The following is a 27,972-nucleotide window of genomic DNA, read 5'->3' on the forward strand; positions in this document are numbered from 1 at the left end:
GTACATATTAGTACTCAGTATATTGTACGTTGTTATACATTTGAAAACGGTTTTTTTATTTATGATCTTGATATAATTGTTTAATAATTATTATTAAATACATACATTTTGCCATCGTGTTATTTGAGTAGAATACATCGAGATTGATAGATAATTACCATAAATGTTTTGTGTGATATACTATATAATATACATAACTTTAGGGATAATGTTGTATTATAATTGATAGATATGCACCGACCGCATGCTCGTAGTATTTGTTACTAGAACAATAACATTACGAATTGTAATTTACGATGATAGCCATTTAATTGTATACAATGATTAAGTCGTAAATATATATTATCATATTTATAAAATAGTTATTTTTTTTTTTTACATTTCATTAAGTATATACAATACATATAAGTTAATAGTAAATTTACATAAGTACATAGAGAAAAATAGCAATTTGGCATTTTAAAAGTGAGGACACGCCAAGAATAATTTCTAATGTTTTGGTAAAAAACCTATTATCTAAGGTCCCGATAATAAAATAGTATGTACAATTTTTAACAGATAAATATAATTTTGTGAGTATTAAGCGTCGAACGAAAGTAGTGGATACAAAAAATATAAATGAATTAGTAAATCAGTGAATTTTAATGCTTATAGCGTATATTATATACATTTAAAAGACTAGACAAATTTCAAAACAACTAGTCGTTAATAAGTTCTTACGTCGTATATTCCATTTAAATTTTAAATGGATGTCGACTCAAAACTAGAATGCACGACTGTTACCGCAATAAAATTTAAATACAATAGAAATACACGATTGACGTGATAAGCAAATAACTTTTAGTCTTAAACAAAGTTATATAGGAAAATAGCGTGATACAATATTGTATTGCGAGTGTTCCAATAATGTGTACGTTTACGGTAACTTTACAGCATCATTATGTCATAATTTTTACTATACCTAACACGTTTATTTTGTCATATAATTTTGGTGTTGCAGTAGGCATATACAACGTTTATTAGAATTTATTAATTTTGTTAGTATTATTGTATATTTTAATAAGTCGAGAAATCATAAGAAATCGAACTTGTTGACTATATTGTATAATATCAATATGATAATAGTATGATAGGCTATACTATGTATAAGTATAATTATGTACAAAATCCAATGACGGCGGCTGCTGTTCAGACTTCGGTTTATATTTACAAATCGGATTCTAGGACGCCATCAATTTGTTGTTGACGTGCCCGTTCAACAGGTGTTGGTAGTTGTGAGCCGGTACCGGAGTTTGAGGAAGCGGAAAACTGAAGCCGCTTAATTGGGGATGATGATGGCTGCCTGCTGTTCCGGTGAAAAGGAAATGTTCTGCGGCCACAGCAGCGGCAGCCGCAGCCGCCGCCGAATCGTAATTGTGTTCGTGTTTGATTTCCACCGTTGTATGATGTTTATTCACTGAAAAAAAAAAATTATGTAAATTTATCTGTTATCAAATGGTCACGTGACTGATTTAAACCTGTCAGTTTAATATAAATTCGAAGACATAAAAAATGTAAAACACTCACAAATATACACGCAAGTATGCAGAAAATAATGATCGAATATGCATTTGAAAAATGTATTGTTGATTGCAATTTTTAAATTTTGATTTTATATTAATAAATAATACTTTTATCATACATTTTTCTATTTTACCAAAGAAAAGGCTCTAAAACGCTAATCAATGTATGCATAATATGCTTTAATAAATATAAACCTTAAAATATATAAAAATAATTTTGGATTTAGATTGCTCAAATTATAAATATTCATTTTTATAATATGGCTATATTTATTTAAATATATTTATATAAAGCATGACAATTTTAGAAACCTATAAAAGCCTAGTTATTACGTATAACAAAAATTTTATTACTTTTTTTATTGTTGAACAATTGGTAAATTGTTCTGTAAACTTATCTTTGTTTAGAATAATTAAATTGTTTTATAAATATTATACAACACTTAAAGTAAAGTATTGTCATTTTTCATACTATTTAATGTATTATTGAAATTAATGAATAATTGCAAGTTTATTCTTTTTTTTTTTACTGATAAACAACATGGTTAAAAAATGTCTATTTATCCTATCTTAAGTTTCATTTTACACTATATATCTATATTTGCAAAACTGCATAATTTAAGATATAAAATATTGTCCGCTGCTGCAAACGATAAGTAAAATCTGACGTTTTGAACCAACCATGAGAAATTTAACATTCAAGTGGTGTGTTGTCAATACAGCATACATATTACACATAGATAATAAATATGATTAAGTATTTTAAGTGGTTGAGGTAAGTTCTATAATTATTATAAATTTATTATTATTATTTAGTATTTATAAGGCCATTATATGAACGAAATGACGTATTTAGGATTGGAGGATGAATCGGTTGAATCAAAATATAAACAAGAAATCTACGTCTCATCGATTTGAATCTGTACTCAATGATTTAAAATCATATTTGCTATCATTTATCATTATATAATATTATTTATCACTCTATCACTATATTGCGGAAATGGAATGAACAAAATAATAAATATTTTTATTTCTGCAACTAATAGTTAGTTATATAAAACCGTTTTCAAATGTTTAATAATTTATTATATATTATAGTTTGGTGTAATCGAGTATTAAAGACGTTTATAGTGTAGGTATTATAGTTTTATCTCGTTTCATTATCATATTATATATACAACTTTAAAGTTTTAATTATCTACAACCTCTTATTTTTATTGCCGTTTAATATAATTTTAATGACGAGACGTCTCTTGATATATTTTGTAAACTACTATAATTTCTTTCATTAGTTTTTTTAACTTCAGTTCAATCGATCATTATATTTTTTTATCACCCGGTTACACGTTTAGAATTGACTGTAGTTACTACTCTTCACTATACCTATTATATTCTCAGCCACGAAACTCATGACTTGTGTTACCGTGTTGTATATATATATATATATATAAGTACGTTCTCTTACTGTGTCTTTAAAATTCGAAATTTTCTTAAAAACTCTCGTACCATAATAATATTGGCAAACCATTTTTTTTACTAACCTAATAGATCTATAGCTGCAGAAGTGGATTGTCTGTGGTTCTCCACGTTTGACGAGCCGTTAGAAGAAGAGGATGAGGATGAAGGCTGCTTCTTGGGTTTCCTTTTCCTCGTCTGGATACCATCCTTTCTCATTGTTAGTGGCCTGTTGACTCCGTGTAATTTGTAATACAGACCGCACGCATTGCACACGGGCTCGCCGTCATTGTTTCTCCTCCACAAGGTGGTCATTCGGGTGCCACAATTCGTACACGACAGACCGAGACGTCTGTTGGATGCCTATGGAGAAAATAAATTTAAATATACCACACAATTAATGAATAATGTAATGTATAATAAATATGAGAACAATAAATGGAAGATTGAAACAAGTCCGAAAATTGAGCTACCTGTAATCAGATATCTGAAATATCTGATATTTTAAATAAGTATAACATACTTATTATATTTATTGCTGTAATTGTATAATAAATCTTGTCTAAACATTGATTAGTTAATTGAGACGTTATTTTTTTCCAAACAATAATGACAAGAATCATTTAAAATTGTTAGTGTTAGAAAAAAAGAAATGATTTAATGAAGAAATTACTAAAAAAATAAAACCTATAGTTGTCACACGCGCGATAATAATTTAATTAAGGATGAAAACCTAGTAACAAATAAAATTCACAAACATTCTTGAGTAATGATTCTATTAAAACATGTTAATCGGGCGACGTTGAACTCGTACATCTGGATATTATTATAACATTACTAATTATTTAATAAATTATAAAATAATTATGAAAGTATGGTACAGGCGTAAAGATTTTGAAGACCCGTTAGCAACACTTAACTTGATTTTTTTTTTTTAATTGTAATTATACAATTTTAGTTAATTTCTGTTGAATTAAGTGATCAAATATAATAATATAATCACTGACATCGAAATCTATTTAAGATAAAGTATGTTTACACGTCATAATACGAAAATTCAATAAGAGTATAGACAGTATAGTTATGTTCTATAAAATATATAAATGCATTAAAATTTACTAAAAGTATGTGCGATCTCAATTTTCTACACTCTATCAAGTCTATCACTAAAAGTATAACTAATGTGCCAAAAATGTGGTTTGAAAGTATAACATAACTTCTATAACTACTATTTAACAATATTTATCGAATAATACCAAAACGTCATCGATGACGTATTATAAGACTTACAGTATTTCGCGTCCGTAATTTATAATCAATAGTGTATATTATAACGTACGCTATACTACTATAATAGAGGTATCTAAACTCACGGTCTCGAAGGCGACCAATCTTTTGGCAGGCTTGACAAGTGGTCTGTTCATGCCGTTCATCTTGTGATATAACCCGCAAGCGTTGCACAGATAGTGCCCGGTTCCATCGCGACGCCACAGCGGTGTGGAGATGGCACCGCAGTTGACGCATTCTCGGCCATCTCCGAACTGCAAATCCATTCCGGCGTCTAAAACACGGTAATTTTTATTAGAGTATAAATGCATTCTTGTCTAAGGGTTTCATATTTCTTCTAGATTAGCCATTACTGAAAAAAATAGCTTATAATTCACACGTTTTAATAAAAACATAATACAAATAATAAATTTAAAAAAATATTGGTAAGTTTTATCTAATAAATCACTTTTATTTTAAACAATATCAATAATGTTATTAAAACCAATATTAGTCACAAGGTAGGTATAATAATTTAAATTATACAGTTTACGGACAAATTTTGCATTCCGATCTCCACTAACTATTCTATTACATTATAATATAGATACGGCTTGTGTAGAATTCAGTGTAAATATCTTTATTAAAAACAGATGCGACCGAACGCTTCATGTGACGTGAAAACAAATGATAATTATAATAATAATAAAATAACAGAATATAATAATAGTATAAAAAAATAAAAATGTATAAATGTATTAAATAAAATAAAAAAAGTGAATAAACATAAGTGTGCGTGCATGAGTGTGTTTTAAAAACCGTATGGCGCCAAACATAAATTACCATATGAGCTTGAAGGGGGGAATGGGCGCGCAACCGGTTAATGCACTCGGGACTAATTGATCGTGTTTGGTCCCTCGGGTTGAGTAATTTGTCATGTTCCGATCGGATCGGAGGTCGGTGGGGTTTTTTAAAATATTTTTTTATTTGTATTCCATAATATTATATTATATACACCTACAATAATAATAACGCCACCGCCGCCTTCGACGCGCCAACACACAACGACGAAGACAACGACGTCGGCGACCGCGACGACGACAACGACGAATACGAAGAAGAAACCGGTAATCGGGGTCGTCGTCGTCGCCAGGAAAAAACGGTAGTCCATCGGTAATCGTCTGGACTGGTGATCAGACTTGTGAGACCAACACTCAAACATACATACATGCATATCCCTATATAAAACCTACTACCGGAGTATAATGCGGTGACATTTATTTTACGGTCTAATAAGTTATTTTTTTTTTTTTCATAAAATATTTTACGTTAATCAATAATCACAGTAGGTAAATGATTTTACCTACATAGCTGGTATATTTGAATAGAGCGTGTTGATGATTCTTAAAATAAACTAAATTATACTATTGTTATTTGTAATGAACACATTATACTTTTTAAAAAATTGATAAAAATATTTATTGCGTACTCACGGATTGAAATATTGACTTATTTATGGAAATGTTGTCGTCGTTAATTCCCAATGAACGATAATTCTGACGATTTTAGTAGAAATTCGCAATCATTAAAGAATTATGAAAAAAATACCAAGATGATTATATGTGTAAATCACGAAGAAAACCAAATAACCTATATCTCTATACAATATTATTATTTGTTAAATGCAATGACACTACAGAAACAAACACGGTTACTAAATTATGTTTTAAAATGTCTAATAGTTTTAGTTTAAAATCGGGACTATTTGTATGATGTTTATTCAAGAGTGCTAGATAATCTAAAAAAATATTAGAGATAAAGAAAAATAACTTATTGTATATGTGATTATATATCATGAACATGATTATTCGTTAAAATTTTACGTTGTTCAAATACTTTATCATAAAAATGCACAATTAATATGACGAGTATCCGATTTTAAATAGTCCACTCCACAATACATGCACATACACTATTGTACCTATACATAAAATAGATTTTATAGTAAAGTTCTTCGATCGTTCTCGTTTTAATTTTAATATATTTTTAAGTGAGTTTTTTATTTAATAAAAACTTACTAAAGATCTTGTAATCATTATGTCGAACATAATTATAGTATTCAAGTATTTTTACTAAGCATATTATGTAACATAAGTAAACAAAATTATTTTAATCGTGATTAGTTATAAAATTACAAGAAATAAAAATGTGTGTAATATATTAATACAAAATTACAAAAATACATATGCGATAATGTATAATGATTTATGATAATGATATAATTATAGATTTGATAGATAAACGGATACAATTTAATATATAATACATTATTTACTTTATTATTATAGCACATCGGTAATATTTTAAAACGATTAGAAATGTATATGTATCTACTTATTAAAATGAAAATATACTACCTACATATATGTATTAAATTGTTAGTAACAGTGAGCATGTAAATTGTAAGTACTAAGAGCATAAGTATATACTTCAACGAATATTATCTCACTTTAACAAATACCGATAATATTAAAATAATATTAACATTCATTACCAATGATAATTTTAAAGAAAATACATAGCTTATCAATATAAATTATCATGTAAAACGATAAAAACATGATGTGCAAAGAACGCTGAAGAAATGTACAAAATATAATTTTGACGAGTAATTTATAATGTTGTGAAAATTATGTTGAACGAAAAATAACATTTTTCACTCGTCATTAATGTTATTGCAAAGTACATAAATTATTCAGACGTATAGTTATTGTTCTAAGCCAAATATTTGTTACAGATAATAATATTAATTATACAAATATCCTGTATCTGATTAATCTCTATTATTTTCGATATTACTATTTCATACGGTTATATTAACGTGATTCACTAAAAATCACAATAATTCTCACGTTCTTATTTAAATAAGGTTAATGACCCATAAATAACCTTATAAGATTTCATACGTCATTTACCAAATTACAATGATTATAAAAAGTGATACGAATTTACTAAGATGTATTATGATTTCTTCCAGTTTATAAATAAGTGGCAACCAATAATTAATTAATATACATAAAAGTCAATTATCTGTGTGCATATTGATACTATTTTATATTTAAACATGTCGTGCATAATCTTTATATTGAAGATAATAATATTTAAACAAAACGAAAAATTAAATCAGAAAAATAGTTTGTATTATTGCTATAGAATACGTTTTTATGTATACATTTTGCATAACTGTTTAGACAAGTGATTTATACTAAGGGTTGAAATTATGTTTTAAAATACAATAAATTAAGAGTTTAAACATATTGAAAATATTGAGTCCCATGTTACGTATGAACTCATTAACTATCCATATCATTAAAACTTTAAAGAAAACTTATTAAGAAAATAAAATAAAACCTCACTTTTAAATTTTAACAATTATTATTAATTTTCATCATCTACAAGAATATAATAGGTATATCGGTTATAATTAAATCGATATTTTATAAATAATTAGGCATACATTAAATTTATTTAATTAAGAATAGATTTACATATTGACACTAAAGTGCTAAATTGTATTTACTATTCGATGTCTAATTTTTAAAGAGGATTTGAAATTTGAATTAACGTCGTACTATGATATTTTTATGTATTGAACATAAATAAAAATATTGTTATTTGTATATTATTAATCAATAATATAGTATATTATGGCATTATGAAATAGATTTGAATATATATTGCGTATCTCCATAATGTTTACCTTATATAATTTCAGTAAATATTATGTAGATATAAACGACAGTGCATTAAGTGGCATAATTACACTTATAAATTATAACAAAAACAATTTAAATTTTCGAAGTAAAAAAGATATGATATACATATACAGGCATAATAAACCTACAGATTACAGAGATCAATGAAAACCATCGAGATGTCCATTCACTTTTTAAAATTGATTTTAAAGTCTTTATCTAACTATTACCTACGTCTTTGTCTTACTTTTAATTAAAAACTTAATAGGTAATATAATATGTGATCAACTGCTTATAATATTTTCATTGGTATTTTATTTTAAATCGTTTTATAAAAATTATCAGTAACTAACAAAAAACAGTTGAATTATAATCGAAAATATATATTTACATATTACTCTTGTATCACATGCTTTGCATGCTTACCTAAATACTAAATAGTAAATATAAAATAATAATAGCACGTATAAATATATCATATAATTATAAATATATAGTGTTAATAGTGTTATCATTGAGTAATGACTTAAGCAATGACGTTTGAATTATATTTTTAATGGTCAAATTTCATATTTGGTTAAAGAACAAAAATACTAGACAGTTTAATAGTGTTTTTATTGAATTAACCAGTGTATTGAAAATTAATTACTTGATGATAATAATAAGAATATTCAATTGCTTGAAAATCACGAAACTATAAAATTTATTTAAAAGTTATTTGGTATTTTGAGTTATCCATTAATTCCTAAGTCTTATAAAGTTAAAAAAAATATTAATCATAACTATAAGAATAAAATATAGGGTATGAATAGAAAATTATTAATGATATAATACTATCTTAATTTTAAATTATAGTTTAAAAATGTTTATGATAAGGTTTTGATACAAAATGTAAAAATTAGCAGAACAAAAATTTTATTGTTCGATAAAATTATTAACAAATACAAATGTATAATATTGTAATCGGTTAAAATAAACTATGAATGATACATTTTTAAGAAAGTTTAGATAAAATTATTTTCATGACTATAAACAAAAAAATGAATAGTACGAGCAATATTGTATTTTGATATTAATAATTACTGTTATTAACTAATACGCATATCAACGTAATGTCTACATGCAAAATTATCTTTACAAAAATATGTGTATTTTGTGTTTAGATATTGTAATTGTTTCAGAAATATTGAAGTATGTAACTAGGTATAATTTAGAATTTTTGCCATGGAATAAAATTAAAAAACAGTTTTATAAAAAAAATGAAACAAAACATTATTGTGAACGGATTATTATCAGTTGTTACCAAGGCATGCTAGAGAGTGATACTGATAACCACAATTCCATATTTATATTTATTATGATTAAATTATAACTTAAATCATATTATTAAATTTAAATTATCTTTTTTTTCTAAACAAAAAATAAATACTTTTAGTTCTATAGCGAAGTAATTAATGAGACTATATTTGTTTTATAAAAATAAGTGTTTTAATTTTTTATACACCATTTTTAGCAGTAGACGTTTAATTTTGCACTTTGATGGTGATTTCTGTAGATGGAAAATCGGATCTAGTCGGTAGGTACTTAGGAAGGATCAAAAGAGATAAAGTTAGAATTATCCTCCAAATGTTCGAACTACAAATTTAAAATGTATTTTTATTTTCATTGCAATAAAGATCTAATTTTAAAAGGCTTTAAATAGCCTTTGCAGATTAGCCGGTTAAAATTGAATAAGGCGTTTTATAATAATACAATTGTAAGTTGTAATCGACATTAAGACATTTTTAACTCTAGCATTTCGAAAATGAGATTTTATCCGAACTTTTCAAACCATTTGAAATTATTCTCCAATATCGGAATATCGAGAAAGTTTGAGGGGTTCGAAAATCCGTCTTTGATCAATGTAATTCAAGTCGTCAAATGCTCGCAGAGCAAATAATTGAATATTTTACATTAAAATATATATATATTAAATAATATATCAACCTGCACAATGATAGAACGTTAAAATGTTATGTCGTGACGATGCCAAATCGTCAAGTAATATTCTAATATAATATTATGGTCGTACCGTAGTGATGGGCCTGGAATGTGGTGGCCGTGGGATTGGGCCACATAATGGCTGCGGCGGCCGCGGCGGCGGCGGCGTTCTGGTAGAACGGCGGGGTGGCCGTCGACGGTGACGACGACATCGGGACGACGTTCGGGTGTCCACCGACGGGAATCCCGCCACCGTTGTTGTTGGCCGGCGAACCGGCGGCGGCAGAGACGTGGTGACTGCTACTCTGTGCCCGGGCTGGCGTATTCTGCCACGTGTGCGTGGTGGCGCCTGGCACAGCGGTGCCGACAGTGGACGGCGGTGGCAGCGGCGGTGGTGGCGGTGGTGGTGCGCCGTACTGGTGGTGCGCAAGACCGAACATGTTAGGTTTGGACGACGGCACGTATACTATCCGATCGTGATGGTAATGACCGCGGTAACCGATTTCTGTAACCCGTAAAAAAAAGCAAGCGCACGTGTATAATAATCATTGTACACATAGGTATAGTACATTATAATATAATAATTTTTTTTATGCAGTAAAATCTATTTTTTAAATGCGTATCAGAACAAAACTATTACATATGTATATTACTATATAGGATGATACTTTTTAAGAGGTGACAAATTTAATAAATTGCTTTTTTTTTTCTTTTTTTTAATTCATTTAATTGGTTGTATTATTATATAATAAATAATATGAGTTAACCATATACTTTATACACTTATGGATTATAATAATAATAATAATAATAATAATAAAAATGTTATCGATATGTGTAATGAAAGCATATTCATCTAAACGAATTGTTTTGACTTTAAAATTACCCAATAAAAATTGAATTCGTTTAGTTCATTGGAAATCGCCGAATAATTATATAGCTCAAAATTCTATGAGATTAGGTTAACAATCTTTATTATACCAAATAGTAAATGTTTTACAGAGATTCCAATGACCATGATGCATTAATAAAAGTATATTTTACTAAAAAACTAAAAATATCGAGGAAGCCACTGAATATCTAATGTAATAGTTATCGAAAAAAAAGATGAGCAAAACAAAATTCTTAAAACAGATACCAGGCATACAGCTATTAATTTATGGTAAATGAGTAATCAATAAAAAAATATACAGTCATTATAAATTTCCGATTGTCAAAAAAGAAATATCGGTAACCGGACATGTTTCGCGCGTTCTTTAGATTAGATCATCTACTACAGCTGTATTAACTCGTACCTTTTTTAAAACTATACAATTACGAGTGAACCTCGTTATACTCAAATCAATTTTATAATTTACTTTTATATATTAATTTTAAGTAAAATCTCAATTTGTTTCAAATGTAATTCGGGTTCATTTAAATTGTAATTTATATCATAATTATTTCACATGTGTATTTATTATTTTTGTATTTTTTACCACATAAACATTTTACAGAAAAAAATTAACCAAATTATTTTTGACCTGATGGTTGTTGATATTTGTATGGAAATAATATATAGCTAAGCAGCAATTAACAAATTGCATTAAAATATTTATTAGTAAAAATATGGATTATTTATTTAGGTTAATTTTGATTATTAAAATATAACAATTTCAATTATATATACTAAAAATTGAAAAGATAATTATCTATTTTATTTTCATTTTTTTTTCTTATCATATATATTTTTTTTAACATAAAATAGCTTTTAACATGAATTATTAATAATTTTTATTATTTTGTACAATTATTTTATAATTGTTACGACTTGAGATCGAAATATTTATTATCAATTTTGTTAACTGAATTCCTAATTATAATCTATATTTTTATCTTTGTTTTTACAATAAAGTGTAATTTATAGAAACCATTATAAATTAGAGTATTAGATGGTTAATCTATGACTTCTTAATTTTTATTATAGAAAAATGTATCAACTATTATAAACGATTAACAGAAAACAAAATATAATATAATAAAGTATTCTGTTAGACGTTTATGTTAGTCCAATTTTAACTGAATATTTACAATAAAATAACACTGTAAATAATAATATCAAAAGTAAAGACAATTTAATTTATTGTAAATATAATTGTACTATAAATACTTAATACGTAACTTAACAAATAGTATGCTCCATCGATTAGATAACGTATAATATTTTACTTACTAAATCGAAGTACGTAAGGAAATCAAAAACAACTGTAGGACTAATATTTGTTAACTTAGTGAAGCGCTATTAGCATTATATTAATCATTGTATAAATAACTAATCAATTAATCTACAATATATTGGTATTTCAAACGTGAAAAAAAAGAAATTATAAATGCGATTTGGCCATGTAAAATGTTAACCACAATTTTTACTTCTATCATAGACAATAACAATCTTCTTTTCTTACCTTATGTGTGTGTAGTTACATATTATATACAGAGAAAAAACATACTCTTTTGTATAACACCAAATTTTAAAACGTAAATACTTAGAAAATAATTATTATGAATGAAATTTAAAGAGGTAATAAGAAATATAAAATATTAGCATTTAAAAATTTGTTAAAAATAAAATATAATAATTTATGAACTAGTTTTCTATGTGCGGTCCGAGAGTGCAATAAAAATGTTTTCAAACCAACGCAACGACAGCTAATCGCATACGTAATCGCACGCAGCGGACTAAAGATAATTGTCGCGTTTCGTCGCGATCTGAGATTGCCTTTAAAAATTAAAAATACAATAATATATCAATTGTATAATATTATAATATTATATATTGTTTGATAAAAGACGGGAAAACGATAGTCGGACCAACCAAACGCCGCTATCCCGCGTGATATTTTAATATAAATATTAAATTTATACATATTATTATTGTGTGTGTGTTAAGGTCTCATATGCACACACAAACCGTATATTATTAACATCAATCGAAATTATTATAACGCCCTAAGTGCGTGTGTGTGTGTGTTTTTATTGTTGCGAGAGCGGGGCTCGCGGTGGAACGACGTGTCAAAGGTCAAGGCGTAAAAATCAAATCGATAACGCAATACAACGTTTTCTTAATCGGTCTTATCGGCATTTTTTGATTTTTATAATGTATGTTTTAAATAGTTTTAATCATTACACGCACAGTTTATTTCACTTATGTATATACAAACCGAATCTCAGCCAAGCCAACCTATAAATGCGTACAAATAACGATAATATAACTACACAACTTTCTAATTAAGATAGGATAATGGATAAATTTGGACAAATTTCTACCCTCTCCCTCTACCCCATCAATTATCACAAGCCTTTACGAAAGTACATTTATTTTTATCATTATATTTTCTTAACAATTTGCAAATGATAAATTTGATCTGCATACCTACTATTTATTAAATAGTATGAGGAATACGTATGTGTATCTCAGATAAATATTGAAAAAAGAAGATACTTGAATAATTAGAAAAATAATAATCACAAAATCTTGTAGATTCCACGATATGATAATAATGAAGTACCTATTCTAAAAATACTCAAAATGTCTTGTATATTTATTTTGTTGTTAATAAATTTACCCATATGAATACCCTTGTATAAGAATGAGTTGATTTCTCGACGTTTTGGTTAAATTTCTTATCTCACTCATACAAACAGTTAATTATTCAATTAATATTGAAATATTTTAAAACATTTTGAAAATATTCATAAAAATGGCACATTCTCGGGGCCTAGACGTAGCACAGATATACTACAGAAAATCGGGATTTTTAGGTAAGCTCATATTCATATTTCATATGTGGAGGCCTTCAATACCTTGATCTTAGTATCATCATATTATTTATTTGGTGATTTTTAGTAACATAAAGTTTCTCTATCCGTTATTGTTCTGAAGCTACCTGCCGATAAAGTTATTTCCATTGTATTATTTCACTCCCTTTATAATTTTTATTTCATTTCCACCACTTTCGAATAGCTAATTAAACAAACTAAATTATGAACATAAATATACTGGTGAAAATCTACATACGAGTGATATATATATATATATATGTACTATCTTTCTTATATAATAGATATACTTATAAATAACTATTAACTTTTTACGAACTCAATTTAAGGCATTATGAATGATGAAAATTAGGTATATTAATATTGAAACCTCTTCAATGAAAGAAGAATCGGTGTATAATAAAAAAGTATCTACTGTGGTGGAGTGTCTACATTATTATATATATATCTGTTTCAATTGAGTTGAAATAATAAATTAAAACGTAGAAACGCTGAGGAACAAAGTGGTCAACTATTTCCGGTGTAGGTACCGCAGTATACTTATATATCAGTCGGGCGCTAACACACTGACGATAATTTTATGAAATAACTGGAAAATTGTATAAAAAAAAAAATGACATTCAAGTACAACCCAACCAAACCGATACTACATGATACGAGATTATTAAAAATTATTTATCTGATGCTTGGCACCTGACCTCCAAGTTTACTTTATCTATTATTCAACATGATAACATATTTTGGAGATGTGTTTTAAAGATACTGTGAATATACCTTTATTGCCATTAACTATGGAGGAACTATAAACAATTAGTAGACAAAACGAATAATTTGGTGGAGCAAGTATAGGATAAATTTGGAGTTATATTATTTTGAATATGTATTTGTATTTAAGTTAAATCGTATAGAACATTTATATGTAGGTACTATAAAATAAATTTCAACTATTAATTATCATTGTAAACCGAAAAACTTAAAACGTATAACCATTTATAACCGTATGAATCATTATGGATAACCCTGCAGCATGTGTGATAATTTTATTACGCCTCGTATGGATCCGTCTTCCTGCCGAGCGGCTAGTTTAATGACGGTCCTTGAGGAAACGATAGGGCAAGGGGTGAAGATGACAGGTCTCGGTTGTGGTGCGGATACACTGGATGGATATACATGGGTTTATTATACGGGTAGGTACTTACGCGTGTCACTGGAGACGACACCTGCGTTGGCGCCGACTGTACTCGTTGACGAACATTGGAACATGACTTCATCGCCTGTTCACGGGTACCGAGAGCCACGGCCGATTGTCATGGGGACCACCGTGAATTCTTCGCCTGGTCAACATGAACACACACAAAAATGTTATACTTTCATGAATAATAATAAATAATAATTATTATTTTTACGAAATATAATATCTTAACTGGGCACTCATCTTGCGAAAACGTATAATGTTTACGTGATGCGTATATATAAGAAATACCTATCTTTATATATATATGCGTGTGTAATAAAATTAGGTAATAGATTTATAATATATTATGAGGATAATGCGTAGTGTACGGACGGGACTGGCTAGTTGGTATTATGTTATTACTTATTATCTAAACTTGCTACGACATAAATTAATACAAGAATGAGGGTAAATAGTCATTCGTTAACATTGCCGCGGTGCACGTTATAAGATAACCGACAAATAACAATAAACGATTATACGCGTACATATATTGTATTTTATACAAATAATTTTTTTATAAATAGATATAGAACTACCAGAGGTGGTGGAATACCGTATGACACCGTTTTCCGGTCCAAAGGTGTATGCAATATTATTAAAATAATATACACGCGAGCAAACGCTTTGTATGCTTTCGAAAACTCGCTACCCGAAGACGGGCGCTCGGCCGTCGCTGTCGATCCCAGTCCTAGGTATCTATCTTATGTTAGACCGATGACTGAATTCACGGGTCATCGCTAAATTTAAATCAGTGTTAATAATTTTTTGTTAAAAGACTTTTGATAGAAACCATAATTGAATAGTGATCATGATTATGTCAGTTATTACTTATTTTAAATAATATAATTTGTAAAAATCATAAATAACCGTAAGAAGATTCTGAATTTGTTGATCGAATTGTAGGTGAGTAACACCTTGTCGGGATTGTATTGTTTACGCAGATATACATAACGATGCATTAAATGTCGTATAATTGCATCGTCCATTGTAATATTTTGGTAGGAATGTATTAACTCGTAAAAACACGACTCAAACCTATGTTTTGTACATAAATAATACTATTATATTACATTATAGTATACCAACATAATATATTATTATTACTATTATTAAATATATATATATATATTATAGAGGTGCGTGCGTGTATGTGTGTGTGAGATAAGCTTTTAACGAAGGGTTACGTCATGGCGACAAGGTATACAATCGCCCGAGATAAGTATAGGTTTCTATAGTGCTGCAAAATATGCTGGTGCACAGGTTCGGACAATTAATGTCGGTGTGATAAGAAGGCTGTTTTCGTGTACATGGATTTAGATAAGGTAATTCGGTGTGGGACTGTGGGCATTGTGTTTCGAAGAATAATTAACTTCAGTATACTACACGGGCTGGTAGGCAGGCTGGCAGGCAGAGGCACAAAGGTATATGTGTACGCGTCGGCGCTTCATCGTTATCCGGGTGCCTAGGTTTTTTTACATTATACATATATTATACTCGTACTACTGCAGGCGATAATGGGTAGTATAACTTAAACCCATCATCATAATGTTATTAAAATATACGACATAATGTGTTATCACTGTTATCGTCGATATTGTAAGTTAAACAATGATGGTCAGCTCTCTGTGAAACGACCAAACGATAAAAGAAGTTTTCATATTATAATATAAAATATACACCTCGCGTTACACTGAAAAATCTGTTATAGTTCACACCCTTTAATTTGAACATTTTGAACTGTGCTTCATGGCTACGAGACGAGTACTTTTGTGTACCTCCCCGTGTCGGCGGCGATCGAATTAATATTATATTAAAATATATTTATGGTCGATGTTGTCGGTGCAAATAATAAAAATATTATTGATTTACTACTAGCCTACCCTGCTACAAATTGGATACGATCTAACAATAATATTAATGACAATAATTCAGTATACCTGTAACGTACGTGTTTCGTATATATTTTGGCTTTAACTGTCGTGTTGCGATACTGTGGAAGTCCTCGAAGTTTCGCCTGGTCAAACGATTACGAGTTAACGATGTTTTAACCGATTACTGGTGAAAATATTCCAATGATTTTTATAAACTATTATTTCAAACGAACAAAAAACTAAGAAAAATAATTGAGTATTATATTATATTGCACACGTAAACGTTTTGTACAGCCTTCGAAGGTTTTTATCGTTCTTTGCCGGACGCATATACGATTGGACAGATGCAGTGCGCAGTGGATTGGGCACATTAATCTAATCGTTTAATAGGTTACAGAATAATCAGATAGATGTTTCTAATCTAACAGTTTGCTGATGAATAATAAAAACCTAAGAAAAAACCTCGTTAAATTGTTATTCTTCATCGATATGCACACACACGCTGAAAAGAAACTGTTTTCGTATTATACGATTGTAATAATGAAAGCATCAAATAATAATAATGTTATGTATATAGTAATGCCCGGTAATGGGTAGTGTGGTGGTCATCCACACGTCCGTTTGACCTTTGCGTCTGACGCGTCTGTCTGTTACCGATTACTTCGGATCGACCAAACAAAAAATTACTGAAAAATAAACGCAATAGACAAAATTCGTTCGACACTATACTAAAAGTACGATAATTTAATAATATATATAATGTCAATCATACGTCGATTATAAAAAATTTCTTAATTTAAATACAGGTTTATTAATATTATTTCATAAATTTATTTAAATTCACTTTTCGTATTTATTGGATAGACCTAATGTGTTTTTTGCAAGGTGGCAGGTCATTGATGATTTTACTAGAATTTGGAGTTATTATATCGGTATAATATACTATATTATACGTTTGACCGTCGTTCGTTATTAACGTTTTTTTCTAAATAAATTATATTTTTATTTGATTTTGTAGAACGAGCATATTTTTTTTAATCAAACAACACACATTAAGACTTTGTATACATAACATTATTAACTATATTATATAGTGTGAGGTTCAAAGTAACAATATTTGATATGTGTATGCTACTTATTATGTTATATGTTTAAACTATAGTGATATTTGATTGTATGATTAACTGATATCAAAAATAGGGTACAATGGGTATTATAGATTACACTATTTGATTAAGTACTAATACGTATTCAACATGGAGTTTTCAAATATTTGTCCAAAAATTCTACACACCAAATACCTACAATATGGGACCTTGTCCGTTTTACATTAGTTTTTATTTATATCAGTTACATTAACGAAAAAAAAAATATCTTATCAGTAATATAATATTGTCACGTACACCGTTGATTACAGCAAACGTTTAATCTATTTGAAATAAATTAAAGCGCTTTCTTACGCGCGCCTAATTCTCTCCATATAAATTATAATAAGTACCTACATGTAATATTAAAATAAGTAATTATAGAGCAACGAGCATAATCTATGTAATAATAAAATGTCACGTCATTTATAACTATTCGAAATTGATCATCGTTTATTATTAGGAAATTAACCTAACATCATCGATATCTAAAAAATGTGCAATTTAAGATTAAGATAATAGGAGATAGAATCGTTTTTCTAAGAAATGATAAATCAAAATTATAATTAGTGTCTTAGTGTCGAGTAATAAACTCCGTATCGTTATAATTCCCCCCAATGATATAATTTAAATAATCTGTAATTATATTTTTATTATCAGTTTACAGTTGAAATAGTCGAATTAAAATACCTACTTTTAGGATATTGTTTGTTTAGGTTTGGTTTTATACCGCGGTAAATTGATTCGCCACGGTTACAACTTACGTTAACACGAATAATTTTAAATTTTTCTGTTCGATTTTAACTAAAACTGACTAGTGGACATATTTTTAAAACGATATTTTGTAGATTCTGATCTGGACAGAGTGCGCGTATTATCTTGGCAACACGAATTGGTTTTATTCGCATAAATATCAATTAAAACTTGTACTAATAAATAAAACATTGTATGTCTATACAATTAATTTGCATCACGACAACAACATTCTAATGTCAATCTAATTGATATTATTATTGTCTAATATTTATAAAACAACTCGGGAACATAATACATATTATTATTAGGTACGACGATTAAATACTTTGAGATAATATTATGTAATAATAATAATTTATGTTCACAGAAATATATGACCAAACAATTGGACACATACGCATTAACACTGTTCGCTTTTTTTTTTTTTTTAGTCAAATAATCAACTTGATTACATACAATATTTTTAAATTGTACGCTATTTTAAACGTTATATATTATATTATAAAAAAACCATTTGTACTGAATATGTTGTTATATTAGCCGTCATATGTTATGCTTTCGTTTGATATCCAAAAAACATATTATCATACATGCGTTCGGGCTCGTAAAAACGATTTTAAACTGAAAAATCGTTCACATAAACATACAAACAACAAGGATTTAATATATCTGTAGGAGTTACCCTACTAACATTTTAAAGTATATGTAATTGTGTGTTCGTGGTCTATGGGTGTACGTTCTGGTTACTAAAGATATATGTAGATGTGTTTACGTGTGTGTGTAAATATGTACATAAGTATGTTTAATAATGTGTATAACTGAGTCTATATTATTCTTGTTGTCTTGTAGCGCCGATCTAATAAATAAAACCCCATCAGTGATTTGAAAAAGCGAACGCGTGTCTTGGGCGTAATGATATTTTATGGTTTTGAGACAAATACAATAAATATTGGAGGCTATTTAAGTTAGTAACAGATTAAATGTGCAGAAATTTGTGTTTTCGTCTTATTATGTATTGTACAATGTCTTTTAGCTCAATTTTTCGAAAATATACACGAATTGCAATTATACGTTCATACATTTTATTAATACTATTATGATGAACGAAAAAAATAAACGTGTTAGGTAATTTATTAATTCGTATTTTTTTTAAAAAAAATATTGTGTTTCTATGATGATGAAATTTACAAAAATTAAAAAATTAAATATTACGATTGAATTCCACATAAATGAATAATCGGCGTGCAGCGCACACATATAAAATGTTAATATGTTATAAAATCTAAACAGTAAACAGAGTTATTAAAAATGACTAAAAACCTTAGTACTATTAGTATACTTATATTTATTAGGTTTAATGGAATGATTACCATGCTTTTACTAGACAATAATATTATTAATTTATATTTCTGATTCAAGAGATCAATAAATAAATCATTGAAGAATATTTTATGTGTATGTGTAAAATTAATTGATTAAGTCTGTATTATTAATTTCATAATGATTTAACTGAGTTTACCAAACATTTATATAGTAATAAGTAATTAAAAAATGGAAAAAAGGTAATAATATACCTATAGATAATGAATACAATACCATATGAAATATTACTTGAAGATATTTTCGAGCTATTATATTTAATAATTAACTGTACTTTGATCTTAATTTAAAAATACAATTTGAGTTCTTAAGGTAACCTTTTATTTTAAAAATATATTACAATCTTATGAATTTAGCATTACACCTATTGATCCCAAAATCAATATTAATTATTAAGCACGCATAAGTAATGAAAAAAAGGAATTATAATTATTTTTATCTGTACATATTATAAAATATTTGATAATTTGAAAATAAAATTTAAATACTATATAAAGTTCGATGTTTATATCATTATATCCCATCTAATATTATAATTTAAAAATATAATATCAGTCATCAAATACATATTATAGCTCAATAATATATTATCATTATGGAGATAAACTTTAATAAATTTCAAAGTATTGTTATGACGTTATTTAACACTTTTTTTTAATAATATTAATATAAAAATATGACACTATCATACAAAATTTTATCAGATTAGGACAAGACGATAAATGATTTGATAATCGATTAACAGCCAAATCATTGTATATAATATTTTTATCTTACACGGCACAGAAAAAAAATGTGATTATTACCAATATGCTTACAAACATTGTTTATCTATAACCATTGTTTTTATCACCTTATCATGAATTATATCATTTGTAACATGATCCGGGTATTGATCTATGTAGTTATGTAGATTGCAGATAGAACAGTTTACTGTCTACGGGATTTGTCGAAATGATTACCTATAATATATGACTGCAGTAATGACCTAAAATAACTTACCAAGGCCATAAGAAAGGTGTTGGGTGTAATAAAATATATGCCTGTAAAACACATGATTTATATCATGTATACGTAATATTTATATTTATTAATAATCAATAAGAAACGTACATTCGTACTTAATATTTCAATCTGATGATTAGTTATATGACTTATAAAAATATAAAAAGTTTACCGAAAATGGATGGCGTACTATTCATGATATCGATCATGTTTAATCTATAAGTACTATTGTTTATCACATTGTTCTATAAAATAAACTGACAACCGATTTCGTGCGATTATAGTGCGGAAAAAACACGTTTTTAAACAAAAAGAATCATTTGCTAATCTATAGACAAGTGACGTGTTTTTTATTATTTTAATACACATAATATCACTTCGACACTGTTTTTAAAAGCATGCCATAACCTATAGAAAATAAAACTATACAGGACAAGTTTTAAGTACCTACATCTATATCATTGGTGTATTAATATTCAGCTCAAATCTAAAATTCTTTGCATCTTTTTCGTGTATATTATAATATACAAAAGGATAAGCTCGTATTCTGTTTTTAAAACTTGACTACACTATGCAAGCATGTGTGTGTCATTAACAGATTAACCACAAACATACACAATATGGCGTATAAATAATAAACTAACATTGATATTATTAATGTGCGGGCCAAGATGATTGTGTTAGGATTTATAAATTAAATTTTTTAATCTTATTCGTGTGACTGCGCAAACCGGTCCCATCAGTAGCGTGATGTTATTTAAATAGTCGTGACTGATTTAAAAGTTATTTGAATAACATTTTTTTTTTTTTTTTTAACAATCCGTCAACAACCAGTGAATCTAACCTAATACGATTTTAACGATATGAATGTATTGACACGGAGGTTCTTGAATGAAACATTAATCATTAGAGTACCACTACATAAACCTGTTAAGTTATTTACTTCAACGCTAATTATAATATAATTATTAGATCAGAAAATAAACATTTGGTAAAAAATAAAAATGTTCAAATGCAATAATTGTAAATTATTAATAGAATATTATGTAATGTATAATAGGCTTGCCATTCGTCCCGGTTTTAACACCATGTACCGGTGTCCCGGCCGGTCATTAATTTTGTCCCGGTTACTAGAAGCCGAAAGAAAATAACTTTAATATTATATTATTTAATAATAAAATATAGAATAATATTTTACATACTATCATTATATCATTATTGTATTATACTAACTACATTTTATCGACATGTTTTCAAGTTTATTTGTCTTTTTTTTCTTTTTTAAAAGCTTCAAAAATGTTAAACTTAAAACTAAAAAAAAAAAAGTTATAAGACTAATGAGACACTAATACAATATTTATATTTTTCAGTTACATGGAAAAAAAATATAAATAATTATCTTAATCACCAACATGAAATCATCACAGTATTATATTTATAATATAGTTAAAAATCAACAATTATATACATAATTAGATTACTAACTCACTGCAATATTGATTTGTTAATATATTTCTTTATAAAAGAATCGAATAAATTATAATTATCAAAATAATACCCGTTTGAAAAAATTTGATATAATATATTTCTATTTTATAACAGTTTCATTTATAAGTCTCCAGTAACTTAATAATTAATTATAATTATTAAAATATACTTATTCAAATACACATTTTAGATAGATCACTTACTCGATATAAAAATATTACTGCTAATAAATAAACAGTTTTTTTTTTATGAATCAACTTTTTGTTATTTAAATCATAAACTAAACAATAATTATTATACACCCAATTTTTGAAATAAATTGTATATTTAAAAAAAAATTATTAACATTATAATTAAATAAAAAAGTTATCTTTATTTAAATATTTTAATATATCGTATATAAGTTTAGTTTTCATCACCATTCATCAATCAAATTTAAATATCTACTCAGGTTATTTAACTAGTTATATCAATAAACAATAATAGCTTAGTGAATATATTTATGTCTAATTCATCTAATACGATACAGCAACTTATCTCGATCAAAATAAAAATATAGTCAAAACTCAAAGGAATAATAATGATGTACTACGTACACGTTATTTACAAAGTTTTCATAAAATTATAAAACGACGACACTAATAAATAAAAATCAACGACGTTCTGCAGTTGGAGTCAGTAAACGCCATAACTAGAATAATGATGATGAGTGTAGTAATTAAAGAATCGTATATTTGCAAGTCATCGTATCTGGTAACAACTAGTAATAGTGTTTTTTTTAGCTTCTATCAAACTTTTACCGGGTATTTGGTACATACTGAGATTAACGAGACTTCCGCGCATAATATGATGGTCAACGAATTCAAGGAAAATCGTCTGCGGTCGTTAAGCTAGCTGTGCGTAATTTTTTTATTGAAACGAAATTTTTGTCAATTTATGGTGTGAAAAAAATCAAAACTGCATCAATTAAACAAAACTAATGATTAGTTACACAAAATTGAATATTATTCTAAATTCATCGCATTCCAGAATTATTGTTCTTACGTTTTATACGTTTTGTACAAAGCATATATTGTACTGTAAATTTTAATATGCTTTACAAAGAAAAAACGTAAATACGGAAAATAGATAAGCTATACTTTATCTTCCTGAAGAAATAAATAAAAATAAGAATGAAATAAAATATTAACAATACTAATATATGTAGTACCTAACCTTGTCCTAAGTACCCTAACTTCAAGAAATGTGTATCGTGTAAGATGAAATTAGAATAAACAATAAAATCGATAAGATGAAGTAAGTCGTCGTAGCATAATAATATTAATGTATTAGATTTAAATATAACTGTATAATTTTATATTATAGATAGATATTTTTAATGTTAGAAGATCATTTGATATTAACATGATGGTATAGATAAATTGCAAATAATAAACAGCACTTACGGTTGTAGACGTTATGGTAGGTAGGTACATTAAATAGTATACAGAAGAAATGATATTTTTTGAAATTTTTCACATTTAAAAGTTTTAAGTTATGTAGAATTTAATATAAAAAAGCTCAATAAATTATAAAATTATGCTGGGAATGCTTCGAATATCTATGAATTTGTTTTTTGTGTGGATATCTAAAAATTCAGATAATTTAGATGTAATATTTTAATAGTGTATATTTTATAAAATATATATTAATATATCATATACTTAAATTTTATTGTTCATTAAATCATTAAATTACTTCTAATTTAGTATCAAAGTATCATCAATATTATCATTAAACAATCAAAACACTGATCTGTAAACTTTTTTATTGTTTTATATTTTTTATTAATCAATACATTTTCTTATAAACGTATGCAATTTTTGGACTACTCAGCAAACCAATTTGAATTATAACTAATAAAATTAACGTTCCGATAAAAAGGTATATGTCTACTTTTTTTAATAACTCTTCATAATAAATTAACATAATATAAATAACAATAATTAAAATATACCTAAAATACTTAGGTACCTATAAAAACAGAGAAAACGTTTAAATTTTTTAAGCAATGTTATGATTTGTAAGTGAAATTAAAAAATTAAACTAAAATCATCATATTGTCTATTATAAATAAATGTAATATGTTAAAATTATTTTTTAAATAATATGTAAAATAATAATTTTAGGCATCACAATTAGAAAATAATTAAAATATCTGCAGTATAATAATTACTCTACATAGTAAAACATTATCCTATTATAAGCAATTAGTTGTATAAAAGCAGTAATATAATAATAATTAATACATAGATATATATATATAAATTTATATATTACTTGGTAAACATTGTAGCTGTAGGATGTAAATACGACTCGAGGTATAAATTGCACGTTGTAACTAAGGGGGAGGCATCATCATCGAGACGAGTTGGCTCAAAAAAAAAAAGTCGTCATAGCTTTCAAGTTTCAAAGTTAATTCGGGAAAAAGGGCGTGTGCATGCGTGTGTGTATGATAAAAGCCACGGGGAAAATTAGGTTGCCATGGAACCAACGGATTTTCCCAACCAATTATTAGGGTGGACGCACAGTTCCGCCCTCGTCGCGTGCGCGTCCGCCGTTCAAATTTCCAACCTATATAGTATACATACTGTTATATTATTGGGGTTATAATTATATAATATATAGTATTACGGTGCAGCATAAAAAATAAGTTTCACGAGGGTTCGAATTTTTTCGATTCCACCCCCCAACAACCGTTACACTCCGCCTACCACCACAGCCCTTCACCCTAGTGTAAACAACCGCCTACCTGTTATAAGTATGTTCGCTATAATCATAATATTATATAGTAAAAAGGACTTCCGTGTTTTACGTTTTGAAAACCTCTTTTTTTTTATTTTTATTGCTATTATACTTATACCTACCTAAATATATATAACCACCCGCGACGGTAATTGCGCGCTGCACTCGACAGAGATAAATTTATGTAGCTGATGCTTATCTTGCTGGGTTGACAGTTTGCACACGGACAATATGGAATTATTATTAAGTAATATGTACAAATGAATTACGATTAGGGCACGTCTGTTATAATATTAAATAGTACGAATACACAAATTTTACCCCGAACGTTAAAATATGCTCCACGAGTTTGGATATTGACTATGTAGTGGATTAGATAATTAAAATATGGAAATATTAAATAACTATACTATATTATGATTTATAATTTAATATAATTAAAAAAAAAAACTTTTAAACAACAATATTACTTTCTGCATCATAGGTAGATAGAAATTGCGAATTTCTTGATAGTTTTTGGTATCGGAAGAATTTAAATATAAAATATAATGTTAAGTAAAGTCTACATTGTAGACGATAGATAAATTAAAATATGTAATCTTTTTCTAACAAAAATGTTTTTCGTAATAATTTTTTGGTAAGATAAAACTTGATAGTTTTAATTAATTATTTTATTATATACCTACTTAGTTAAGGCTCTCTATATATTGTAAATTAATTATTTCCACTAAGTTTATACGCAATGCAGTTTCTAAATTACATTTTGATAGATATATCTATGTATTTTTTAACCACTCTGTATAATTAATAATTATTATTTTCAGTCAATACTTCTATTATTGTATAAAATGTAGTGACGTTTTTGTACGGAATTCTTATTTACCATTCGAGTTAAACAGTCCAATGTTTTGCCTCAACAAAATTATAATCTCTCGCATGTCACGTAAAAGTGTAAAACTAAACAATAAGTAAAGAAATCTAAAATCTTATCAACCTACTGCAGGTCACAAATAGTTCTTGGTATCAACGTCAGATTTAAAATTAAATTAACTCTTACTGATTATAATAAAAACAAATTTAATTAGGATTTCTAACTAGTTAAATTATAACAAGAATAAACAAAACCTCCACTGTCTCACACAATACCTAAAAAGATTTACTCACACGTCAATAATCAATATAATAAAAAGTACTACCTAATTTGATGAACAGTTAGTTGTTGCAATGATATTAAAACCGTTTTATTACTTAAAATTTTAACGACAATCATATAAGACCCTAAAACAAACAAATAAACCCTCCCTACATATTGAATAAAACGGGTATTTTTCATTCAATTAAAATCACATAATATTATAATTGTTATTATTGGTTAATAATATTAATACCTACAGATGACTACTATTGGAAATAATACCAATAGTAAACCACATACAATATTTGTAGCAAAAAGTTGAAGAATTCCGAAACATTTTGACAAACCTTATTTGTATAAAGTAGATGAAAATAATAATGGTAAAGTTATTCAAACATCAAAGGTTAACTTATACCTATTGCTTATCAAAACAAATTAATAAAAAAACATATCATAATATAATTTCTGAGAAGCGAATAACAAATTTATAAACTAAAAACTAATACAGTTTGTATTAATGATATATTATAATTTAAAAGTAACAATGTAATATAATTAACGTGTTCTTTATTTTTTTTTAAATTTATTACTGCAGTATATTAGATATTTGAATATCCAAGCCAAACCAAAAAGTTTTTATCTTTCTTAGATTTTGATAGAAATGTATAACTATTTTAATACCGTCAAACTAGTGAACTAGTGTTATACATGTTAAAATGAATATACTCGTACCTATACTGCTATAGTTTTTAAATAATTATTTATTATTTTTTATCGTATAAAAGATAAATTAATGAATAAGAAATCATATTAAGATATAATAGATATGTTCCAGATTTTTGCTGTATAAATAGGCATACTAAAAGACAAAATAAAAGCGTTAACTAATAATAATTATTATGATAATAATAAAATAAATATCAAACCGGAGTAAAATATATTTTATAAATGCATATCCACAAAAACAAAGATTAGACGACTAATATTAAATATTTTTTTTATAAATTATTCAAAATTCATGAAAAAATACTTACAAATTTCGATCGATTTATCTACTTCCATGCGTGTAATTAGTGAGTATTTACAACAAACAAACAGTATGACACAGACGAGCAAACCACTAAATCGATACACGAATCGGCTTACAATTAGTGTGTATTGTACATGTAATAAATTTTATAAAACGAAACTAGCGATAATAGTATATTAGACTCGCGTACGTAAAATGAATAGTCGAGCGCGCTGCGGATCAACTGATGCCTGATGGTGGTTAAACCGTTCGCTGGCCATCGGTTTGAAGAAGTCTTAAGAGGCGGAGTCTATGCCGTCTG

General features: G+C 27.2%; 1 protein-coding gene across 5 annotated transcripts; it reads right to left on the minus strand.

Annotated features, from left to right (window-relative positions):
- Positions 1–31: 31 nt before the first annotated feature.
- LOC112593523 (GATA-binding factor A-like) lies at positions 32–27,909 on the minus strand. 5 transcript variants are annotated; one of them, XM_025337942.1, is made up of 6 exons: positions 27,676–27,909; positions 15,040–15,174; positions 10,113–10,526; positions 4,394–4,581; positions 3,107–3,383; positions 32–1,456 (listed from the first exon to the last, which is right to left on the minus strand). In XM_025337942.1, the coding sequence occupies exons 2-6, from the start codon at positions 15,101–15,103 to the stop codon at positions 1,221–1,223; spliced, it is 1,179 nt and encodes a 392-aa protein (XP_025193727.1). In that variant the 5' UTR covers positions 15,104–15,174; positions 27,676–27,909; the 3' UTR covers positions 32–1,220. The 5 variants fall into 5 exon arrangements, with proteins under 5 accessions (XP_025193727.1, XP_025193754.1, XP_025193745.1 ...); XM_025337969.1 differs by lacking the exon at positions 27,676–27,909 and adding an exon at positions 25,042–25,146; XM_025337960.1 differs by lacking the exon at positions 27,676–27,909 and adding an exon at positions 17,026–17,309.
- Positions 27,910–27,972: the final 63 nt, after the last annotated feature.

This window comes from Melanaphis sacchari, unplaced genomic scaffold (genome assembly GCF_002803265.2).
Source record: "Melanaphis sacchari strain LSU unplaced genomic scaffold, SCAv2.0 Contig0_pilon_pilon, whole genome shotgun sequence".
Classification (NCBI taxonomy): Eukaryota; Metazoa; Arthropoda; class Insecta; order Hemiptera; family Aphididae; genus Melanaphis; species Melanaphis sacchari.

Coding starts and splice junctions, on each gene's coding strand:
- LOC112593523 (XM_025337942.1), bottom strand. CDS start 15,103: ATGTTCCAATGTTCGTCAACGAGTACAGTCGGCGCCAACGCAGGTGTC. Junction 3,384..4,393: donor GATTGGTCGCCTTCGAGACC/GTGAGTTTAGAT, acceptor TTTTCTCCATAG/GCATCCAACAGACGTCTCGG. Junction 1,457..3,106: donor TGCAGCTATAGATCTATTAG/GTTAGTAAAAAA, acceptor TTTTTTTTTCAG/TGAATAAACATCATACAACG.